General features: G+C 40.5%; 1 protein-coding gene across 1 annotated transcript in view; it reads right to left on the minus strand.

Moving 5' to 3' along the window:
* NOTCH2 (notch receptor 2) overlaps positions 1 to 8,064 on the minus strand; it is a 295,351-nt gene extending 287,287 nt beyond the window's left edge. Inside the window, exon 1 of the mRNA XM_063426954.1 lies at positions 7,486 to 8,064. Within this exon, the coding sequence (XP_063283024.1) occupies positions 7,486 to 7,546 (61 nt within the window). The 5' untranslated portion in view covers positions 7,547 to 8,064. The remainder of the gene's footprint in view (positions 1 to 7,485) is intronic.
* Positions 8,065 to 11,325: the final 3,261 nt, after the last annotated feature.

Genomic DNA, 11,325 nt, shown 5'->3' on the forward strand with positions numbered 1-11,325 from the left:
AGCTGAGATGATGGTCGTTCCCTTATGTCGATGGGTCCCCCCACGGCGTGCATTAGGGCCGTGGGCCATCGGGAGTGCTGTTCCCTGGGTGCCTTTGTAGGTGCATGGGCAGTGTGTAGGGTGCTCACCCTTGTGGCTTCCCAGCCCAGGAGAAGAACGGGCGGTCCCGGCTAAGGTGCGCTGTGTGACATAGGGAGTTGGATGGTGAGGTTGGCTGCGAGGGAGTCTGGGACCCGGCGCAGCAGCCATTTTGTGTGTACCTCGTGGGCTTTGAGGTGAGTTGTCATTCTGCTTTGCTTTCACTTGCTGCCGCTGGCGCAGAGCCAGATTCCTCCAAAACTTGTTGAATATCTCGTCCAGCCTCGCGGAGACGTCTGCTTGCTCAGTGAGGCAGTTGGTGGGACTTGCCGTGCTTCCCCGAGATTGTGTGGGTGAGACTGTGGCTGCGGAATTGAATGCCTTCTGTGGCTGCATGGGTACATTCAGTGGTGTCGCAGTAAGTAACCCCAGTGGGGACCGGGATAACCCCCACCGGTCCAAGGGGGGGGATAGCAGGGCTGATGTGAGCTTTCTGTAGGGCGTCTGTTCTGTGCCGGGGGATCGGCCGCCTCCCCCGTACACATGGCTTCACTCAGTGCTAGGCCGCATGGCCGGGCCGGGCGATGATATGGCGTTTTCGTAAGGGACGGATCTCCCCATGGTCCCAGCTTGTTTCTGTTTTGTTCTCCGGTCGTACCGAGCTTCTTTGGTTGTCGCTTTATTCATAAATTGCTTGTTTTAGCTCGTTGGTCCCGGAGCTCTTAGAAAGTGCTGCCGGCCATCATGGCTGTCAGGCCCCGCCCCCGTCTTCTATTAGTTAACACCTTTTAGGAATATTTAATCACAGAGTAGACTATGTGGCTTGTGATAGTCTCTGGGATCCACCACAAGCAAAATAGACTCTCTCTAGCTTGTGTGAGATGATGTAGGAGTGCAGTGCCAGGGGCATCCTCTGATTTCTCTAATCTAATGCAGACAAAGCTTCATAGTATGACTGTGTCTTTAATATACTCAAGCGGTATAGACAAATGCATACAATTCTACAGCATATGCAAATAGGAAATTCACATAATCTCTTCACTTTAAAAACGTTAGTCTTTATTCTGACTTCAAGGTGAATCATCATCATTAATGTCTTTAATTTAGGCTCAAGTTTAATGACCCCTTAACCACATTACATCGCAACTGAAATATCACATTTTTCAGAACAGATTGCAACTTCTGGAAACTCTTCAGCTATTAATGACTGACAGAGCTGTATCTATATCTCATGTAGCTTTGAGAAAATAACACTGATCTACTTGACACAGAATCTTTGGCCCCTAAGCAAAAGATCACAGAAGATTTGAGCACACTGCTGTTTACTCACATATAGGCTGCATATTTATGGAAATATGCTGAACATCAGCAATTATCTTGAATGAAATACATGTAATTTTGTTCTATTATGGGTAACTTGTGGTATCCTAAGTATACGCCTGCAGGATGAAACTGAAAATTCAGTCTCTATTACACCCACTCTGTCCCAACTTGCATTGCTCCTAAAAATAATTGTAATAAAATGGTTCCTAAACCAGTGGCTCCCAACTAGGGGATGGTTTTGAACTGGGGAGCAAATACAAATGACTGGCCTTCTATTGCACAGACAAAGTCTGTAGGTGGATCTTCCTACTCTTAACTGTGCAAATGATATGAGTTTAACGGATAAAAGCTGCTGTAGTGATTTGTGAAATCAAGTTTCAAATATATTGAGAAATCATTCACATAAATGTGTACATGCCTAAGTAATCCACTAACACAGATGTCTCACTTCACCTTGCAGCACAGCCACATCATATATGTCATGGAGAGTGGACATGATTCTCTACCAACATTCCAGAGGATAACCTGGTTATCCTTTGGTCTGCGTCTCTGGTAGGAAATAAAACACTTCTGATCACAGGATTTTGGTATGTCAGTATAAATTGACACCTCCCCACATACACCCTGCTGTTCTTTGGGGGCCCTAATAGATGGGAAGCAAATGCTTTAGATCAAAAAGTCTAGTTCCCTTTGATTAATTTTTACATTTGTACCGGCAGAATCACAAAGGAATATCACAAATGAATTGCCAAAAAAGAAATCATAAAGGAATTGCCCATCAGTGTTTCAGATGCACTCTAACAACTGGGCAAATAGAACACGTGCATTTATTGCCCTTCAATAATTCATATGTGGTGGCTCAGATACTATTAAATGTACCAGTAAAATCAGTATGTTACACATGACTTATTGAAGGGTTATGGTTAAGACACACATGGGAATAGTTTACAAAATATTCTGTTCTATAAAGCGGTGCAAAAATAAAAAATGAAAGGAGTCAGAAATGGAATATACTTGTTTACACTACTGGTGACTGCTCCCCTCTTAGTACTGATCTCTCTTAAAACAAAACATATGTATATAGCCAACTGGAAGGCAATTAATGGTTCAGATATAGAACATTAGCTGTGCCAGCAGAATAAATACAATACATGGGACTTGTTGATGTGCTTTCATTGGTTCAGACAGAATATCAACTGTGTTAGTAGATTACACGTGACTAAATGAGGAGAGAAGGAACTGGCTCAGGCTATTAACTATACCAGCAGAATCAGTGCAGACTTTCAGTCTCTTTTGATCCTCTTTCCCCTTCTGCCAACCCCTCTTCCTTATTTTCTTCTTTTCCCTCATCCCATTCCCCACTATTTCTCCCTCCAGTTCTCTCCCTGCTCAATCAGTCTTCTTTTTTTTTTATCCTCACTAGCATTTTCCATTATCTCTACACCAGTCTTAGTGGGTGCTGGGACTGCAGTTTGTATTGGAGATTGCATATGGTGGGTAACTGCATATGTGTGTAAATGGATAATCTGTGTGTGTTGTACATGTGGGAGGCTGTTTGTGTTGCATGAATAAGAAGGCTGAGTGTATGGGGATGTGGTACAAGTGGTGACTCATGTGACAAGGCTGTGAGTTTGTGTGACTTGTGGGGAGTGTGTATCTCTCTCTCTCTCTCTCTCTCTCTCTCTCTACATATAAATATGCAGAGTGTTTTGTGAATGGGAGGCTAGGTATATGTGTAAGGAGGCCATGTGCTATGTGTGGACTATATGGGAAGGTTGCATGTTTCAAGTATTCAGGATACGTCTTCCAATCTGGGCAACCCTGTGGCTGCGCTCTGGTTTATTGACTCACTATTGGACTGCTAGGTTGTTGACAGTGATCCGCACCAGCTGGAGTTGCAAACAATATGCTTTATCACAGCATAGTGACTCCAGACCCACAAGTCGGGTACCACTAGCTTACATGGTACATATTTCCCAAAAGGCACCATCATTTGTTCTCCAATAGCTTTTGCATTTGTTTCAGAGGTCACACAAGTTTTTATATATATATATATATATATATATATATATATATATATATCCATGTAGTGATTACTCTCCAGTTCTAATGAAACACTGTTCTATGATGAAACAAAAAAAATGCAAAAATAAAGAAAATCAGTACTTTTTTCATTGAGATATATCTAAAAACAGCTTTCAAAAATTGCAGATCTCTTGTTTTAAGGGAACACTATAGTGTTAGGAGTACAAAATACTATAGTGTCTGTCTGCACCCACTCCCTAATGGCCCTAACCCACACATATGGGGGTGGTTCAAAAAAAATTCTCACTTGCCACCTACCTAGGCCAATGGTGGGAATTTAATGCACATGTGCAGTGAGCTCTCCATACACATTAGGCCTTCTCCATTTCAAAGCATTGAATTAGTGTTTTCCTATACTGGACGCTTTGCATGAGGACGGCCAACATAATTTCATAGAGTCAAACTCCATGAAAGGCCAGGAAGCACCTCTAGTGACTGGTAGACAGCACAGCCACTAAAAGCATGTGTAAAGGAAAAACTAAGACAACTCTACTATGCCTATGGGCATATAAGACATAAATTGGTCCCTAAAGTAATATCTAAGAAAAAAATATTTAGTGCAAAAAAATAAATGAAATATAAAGGGAAACTCAAGAGAACAAGCCACATGTATTAATGCTAGACAGGGGAAGCAAGTAACTTCATTAGAGAGAACTCTTCATGCAGATTGGATAGTAACACTTAGTGGAAAAAACAGACAACCTAAAAACCTTCTAACTGAGTTGTTTCATGAAAGGAGCAATTCATCAGAGCCTTATAGTATGTTTCCCTTAAGGCTAGCAAGAGCTACAGAGTGTCTCAAAGAGAAACACTATCAATTATAGCTAAATTTGGGAGACAGCACTTCAGGTGATATCCAGACAGAAATAACAATAAAAGTAGCAAGTCTCTAGATACAAATTGTAACACTGTAATAATCAGCCTCAATATAATTGGCAAAATCCATGTTAGAGAGCCAAAGAAACCATATGGTTAATACTGCTATACTTGAACCTGGGCTACTATAAGGTTCATATCTACTCAAGAGAGAACTAGAAAAGGTTCCAAAAATACTAGCCATTAATGTGTCTCACCAGGATCACTAAATGTCCCCCATATCAGCAAACTAATACATAATGTGCTCAACAAATAAGTGAAAAATGTGAAAACAAACAAATTGCCTGAGGTGAGTTCCGGAGCCAAAAATGCACTTTTGTCCAGGAGCTATTTGTGTCTTATATGACCCTAGGCATTGTAGACCTGTGTTAGTTTTTGTGTTTGTATATTTTGGGTTACCCTCATTATAGGTATCATTAACATGCCATCTATCCCTGTTTGGGAAGAATTTCTTATGCTTAAAGGGACACTAAAGGCACCCAGACTACTTAATTTTATTGAAGTGGTCTGGTTACAGTGTCCCTGTCCTTGTAAAACACTGCAGGGTTAAAGGGACACTATAGTCACCAGAACAACTACAGTTAAATGTGAAGTCTTTGCAAGGAAGGTACTCTGCATATTTACCTCTTGATTTAAGCTCAACTGAGCTAAACAACCAAGAACTAACAGGACTATTTGTCTGACTGACAGCCAGTTTCTATTGAAATCCGCACTTTGTTTAAAATAAAAAAAAGTGAGCACAATCTTCACACATAAAGCACTTCAGCAAGCTGAAGTGTGCTAGGTGTTTGGAGTATCCCTTTAATGCCCCATGCTTATAGAACTATTTATAATGATACTGATCATTTGTAAGTTGACATTTTGGCTCACTGTAGAACAGCTTTACAGCAGAACCTTAAAGGTGTACTTTCCCACTGATGCAAAAATTGTGAATCTATGATGTTTTTTGGTGGGGGGAGGAATTGGGGATAAGTGATTAGATTGAGAATATATTGTATTACTCAAGTAAAAATGAATGCATTTCTGACTCGAAAAGCTTACTAAAGCTCTCACGTGGCTGTGCAAAATCACATTCCACAAACCAGCAGGTTGGCACGGCTAGCCTCCATCACTGCCAAAGTATACTACAGTCCAGCAGACAATACACCTCTGCAACTAGAGTTAGTCCACACCAAATTCAAGTTTTTAGTAATTTAAAAAAATATATTACAAAAGCAAATCAACCATATTTAGAAGAGCTGTGGTACAGGGTCACACTTGCTCAGTTTTAGGATAATTACACAATTAAATATTTCACTAATTTTTTTCATGTTGAGCTTTCAAATATTACAAATGTTATTATAAAAATAATATATAAGTCAGTTTAACGGGAACTTCTCAATGATAAGAAAGCATGAGGGATTTGCAAGCATCTTTTTCCACAACACTATATATCTGCTTCATCTGTCAGGAGCCTAAACCAGTGCTGTACTCTTGCGCATGCACAATAGTACAACACTGAGCTCTATGGAGGAACCCGCAAGACTGTGGGGGGTCTCCTTAGACAATGTCTTTTTCCCATAGCCAAATGACAAAGCTTGATGGCAGTGGCTCCTTGTCTTATGACAGTTTACAGCTTAGGAATTTCGGTGGAATTTTCTGTACAATTTAAACACCGTCAATGTGAGTATTTCATAAAAATTCTATCTTTATGAAATACCCATTCAGACAAAAAAAAAAATCCATTAACCCCTTAAGGACACAACTTCTGGAATAAAAGGGAATCATTACAGAATATTTCCGTCATATGTCCTTAAGGGGTTAACGGCAGAAACCACCAATAGTGGATAGGCCTAAAAAAAAAAAAAAAACAACTCTGTAAAGAGGAACTTTAACAGGACATAGACTGTGCATTGGGCATGATACAGTTTTAAAATCTTAGAAAATGGCTCCTTTGTAATTTCTCAAACATCCCACCCAAAAAAAGTCACTTTTCATAGCTTCCTCACAGTACTCTCATTATGAAAGCAAACATCAAAAAAGTAAGTGTAAAATAGAAACAAAGAAAAATAATCGTTAAAACAACGACCATAACTTTGCCTTTTAGACTTTGTAAAAAAAAAAAAAAAAAAAAAGGAGAAATTGCAGCCAACACACTTAGCATTAAAATTTATTTTTTCAATCTCTGTCTTTCTTCCTCTTCCTCCTCTGTGAATTTGTACGTAGCAAAACGCGTTCATTTTAAATAAAAGAATCCAGGAAATTTACTTCCATAGATGTAACATAATCCATATTGTAAATTATGATAATAAAATGGCTGCACATATATATACAAAATAAGTGAGGTTTTTACTCCAGTTAGAGAAGGCTGTATGTGTTTCCAAAAAACTGGATTCAATCAACTTTGTATAATTTAAGTACAAAGTAGGCAAACATTGTTCAGTATTAAGAGTTCTGATACTGTAGCTCCACAATTATAAAACAATATGTATATGTTTGGCGTATGACAAATAATAGCAAATGTCACAATTTTGTAAAGCACTCTGGATATGAGCAGTATGTTTAATTAATTTAAATATATTTGTCTCCCTCAAAATTATGTATATACCAATAAATGTGCATTCTGTCCAATAGTATGAGAGAGAGAGAGAGAGAGAGAGAGAGTGTCTCTCTCTCCTTTCTCTAATTTCCTTTTTACTACCTATCTCCCCTCTTTCTTTTGGTCACCCTTCGCTACCTTTGCTAGTGAAACACACTACGTTTTCCAAAAATGTAGGCAAAGAAACGTCTATATTCCCAGACTAACTTTGAAGCCTGCCCTGACTTGTCTGTGTGTACAAGCCCATATTTAAACGTACATCAGTGCAGAGAGAACACAGACGTGTACGCACATACCAGAACACGATAGTGTATTTCGGCCGTCTACCCTGGTTTCCTGAATTTGTACATTGAGGGAAACATTTTGCTGAAACCAGAGTGATCTAAATTTGAACTCACAGGACAAACAAACACGCTATTCGAGGAGGGATACAGGCACACGTGAATCTGAGACGATTACATTTAAATTGTTTTTAAAAGCATTTGCAAATTGTGTCAGGAGTATTGCATAGTGCGCCCAGTACAATATCATTAAGGACCACCTACCTTTACCGTACTGCACGAACAATACCATTAGGTAGAATCCAAGAAGGCACTGAGCATCCATCTCCTATCCAGATCTTGTTAGGAACCACCGAATTAGCAGAGTAAAGTTAAATCGTTCTAAATCCAGTCGAAATAAGTGAAAGTTATATTACTCCTTTAGCGTGCATCCAGCCATTATACTGGATTTATTACATTTCCCCCAGACTGTTCCTTTCTGTTAAATTCATCTAATTCCAGCACAGTCCATGAAGATACCACCAAGGTCAGGATGAGGAATGTAGCAGATGGAAAACTGTTTTCCAGACTCTGTCTCGCCTTACCTCCTGATTTCAGTACTTGCAAAGTCGATGTTTTTTTTTTTTTCTGTCTCTTCTCTTTTCTCTTTTAGATTAACCGGAAAGCTGTCGACCTCTTTCTTAAAAGCTGTCTCACAAAAATGTTTTGTAACCCGTTGAGTCTCAGCGTGTGAGTTTATTAAGAATAAAAACAAAAAAATTAAACCTTAGCCAGCATAATCCGCGGTTTAGAGATGCAATATTTAGCTGTTAAAGGACTAAAACAGCAATTCTGCTCTGAACTTTTTTTTTTTCATGCTTGACTGAAAGAGGGAGAGAGAGAGAGAGAGAGAGAGAGGTGGAGCAGAGTAATGAGAGAGGAGGTCTAAAAGGAGGAGGCAGATGTGAAGTCAGAATGTTACTGCAGCCTGAAAGGCACATTTTAACGAATCTTTTCCTCAAAGAAAGTTTGCTTTTTTAACTAAATGTATCCCTTACGATATATGACAGTTACGCTGGCTATTGTGATAACATTTTTTTTTCTTCAAGCAGGTCCTTTTTACAGTCTCTGAATACAAATAATTATCGTTTCCAAAGGATGTGTTGCATTTGTTTTCAATATATTCACTATAACTCTGAGAGAAATAGTTTAGACTTTCTCTATGGCAGGATTCAATAATTTCTATACACTGATTCAATCATTTCTATACATTCCCCACACACGCACACTTTTACTTCTGACATTAAAGGGCCACTATAGGTACCCAGATCACTTTAGCTCAATGAAGTGGCCTGCGTGCCAGGTTCATCTAGGGTTAACTCTGCAGCTGTAAACATAGCAGTTTCAGAGAAACAGAGAAACTGCTATGTTTACACTAGGGTTAATCCAGCCTCTTTTCACAGTGAGAAGACGCTGCCGTCCATAGGAAAGCATTGATAAATGCTTTCCTATGGACTGATTGAATGCGCGCGCGCGGCTCTTGCCGCGCATGCGCATTCGGCGGATGATGTCGGAACAGGGAAGAGAGTCCCCACCGCAGAGGGAGCCCGGTGCTGGAGAAAAGTAAGTGTTTAACCCCTCTTAAGCCTGGCGGGAGTGGGAACATGAGGGTGGGGGGGACCACTATAGTGCCAGGAGTTTGTTTTCCGTGGCAGATCCACCAGTCTAGGGGGAGCACCAGAGAATATGCCCCGTCCCTGCTCCAGAAAAGTCAGGGGGACTAATGCCCTTGGGGCAACATGTCATTAGGCTCTAAATGAATTACCACCCCAGTCAAATGTCTGTAGCCATGTTGTATCTGTGTACAGTGCACAAAAAGCCTGTGAGAAATTGGCATTGTTCTTTTTACCTTTTTACCTTTTGAGCTTTTTTTTTTTTTTAAAATACACAAAAATACTCTGCTCTCATGGATATTAAACAATTGCAAACACAACACAGGCTTGTAAAAAAATATATATATTTGTTAAATATATGTATGGCACAATTATTGTCACTCTTTTAGTCAATACTTTGTGCTGCCTCTCTCTTTGCTCTGAATCTTACAATGCCTGATGAGGTTGGGGAATACATGGCAAGAGGTTTGAGACCATTCCTCCATACAGAATCTCTCCAGATCCTTCAAATTTCAAGGTCGAGACTGGTGGACTCTCCTCTTCAGTTCACCCCCCTAATTTTCTAAGTTTTCTATGGTGTTCAAGTAAGGGGACTTGCATTGCCATGACAGGACCTTAATTATATGGTCAGTATTTTGTCGATTTTTGGTATTTTTGGATCATTGTCCTGCTGGAAGAACCATGGTCCAGTCTAAGCTTTCGGGCAGAATTAGTCAGGTATCCTTACAAAATGTCCAGCTTCTCTAGCAGAAAAGTAGAGTATCAAAACATTAAAGGGACGCTATAATGTCAGAAATAAAGAATAAAGACAAATTTTCACAGCCTTCTTTGCTCTTATTTACCAAAGGTGTCAATATTAGTGGATGACATTGTATCTATCTGGTTGTATATGTCTGTGTGTTTATCTGCATGATTGTTTGGTCAAATATATATAAATCTGTGACTGTGTAGGTATAGATGATCAAATTAGTCACTGTATCTATGTTTGTAAGTTTGCGTATCTGTGTATGTGCAAATGTTTGTATGCATTTTCTAACAATAAATCTGACCCAAAATCCAGCAGTGCTCCTTCTGATTTCGGGCTCTGAATCTGCCACTGAACTCAGGGTCATTCACTAAAAATGGAAACTGTCATGAATTCAGAGAGGCAATACCCTTGATCTCATTTTCTCCTATGCATGTACAGTATCTAATATCTGCAACACTCCATTTCCTCTCTATGATCACCACCTCTTATCGTTTGCTCTCGAGTACCCCCTCACCCAACAACCTCAGCCTTAACTCAGGAACCTTAGTTCTATTGACCTCCCGCAGCTATCTGTTGATATTGATTCACAACTGCTATCCATCCCTTCCCTGTCCTGTCTCTCATGGGCTATCTCCACATATAACACTACCATCACCTCTGCCTTGAACGCTGCAGTCCCGTTCCATACATGCACCTTGAGGAGGACACGCCCCCAACTGTGGCATACTAAATCAACACGCTACCTGCAAAGATGCTCCTGTTGTGCTGAATGCTCCTCGAGGAAGTCTTGCACCCAGTCAGACTTTCTCTATTATAGATTCATATTATGTTCATACTGCACAGCCCTTGTTCTCACCAAACAGTCATACTTTTCCTCTCTCATTAGTTCATGCTCCCGCAATTCCAGGCATCTCTTTGACACCTTTAACTCTCTTCTTCGCCCTGCTGTGACCACCCCCTAAACTAACCTTATAGCGGATAGCTTTGCATGCTACTTAAACAACATAATTGAATAGCTAATGAAAGAATTCTCCCCACCTTGCCGTTCTCTTTCTCAACCACACGTAGATCATGCCTTTCCTACCCTTCAGACTTTCTCCCAGGCTACTGAACAAGAGGTGGCTGCGCTTATCCTTTCCTCTCGCCCCACCACTTGCCAGCTCGATCCTGTCCCATCTCACTTTATCAGATCTCTCTCTTCTTGTGCCTTCCTTAACACACATCTTCAACTGTTTTCTCTCTTCTGGTGTTGTCCCTGCTGACCTTAAACATGCCACTGTAGTACCTATCCTGAAAAAAAACATCTCTTCACCCGTCCCCCCCCCCCCTCTAACTGTCGTCCCATATCCCTGCTCCCTTTTTCTTCAAAGCTTCTGGAAAGAACTGTCTTTACCCGTATGTCTCGCTTCCTCAATTCCAACTCTCTCCTTGACCCTCTACAATCTGGCTTCCGCCCTCTCCACTCTACTGAAACTGCTCTTATCAAAGTTACTAACGACCTAATCACAGCTAAAGCCAAAGGCCACTACTCCATACTAAGTTTTCTTGACCTCTCTGCTTCCTTTGATACCGTTGATCATGCTCTCCTATTTAAGCACTTCAATCACTCGGTCTCTGTGACTCAGTCCTCTCGTGGTTTTCCTCTTATCTCTCCCAACTCTCATTCAGTGTCTCTTTTTCTAATGATAACTCCTCCCCTCGTCC

The sequence above is a fragment of the Pelobates fuscus genome, chromosome 7 (genome assembly GCF_036172605.1).
Source record: "Pelobates fuscus isolate aPelFus1 chromosome 7, aPelFus1.pri, whole genome shotgun sequence".
Classification (NCBI taxonomy): Eukaryota; Metazoa; Chordata; class Amphibia; order Anura; family Pelobatidae; genus Pelobates; species Pelobates fuscus.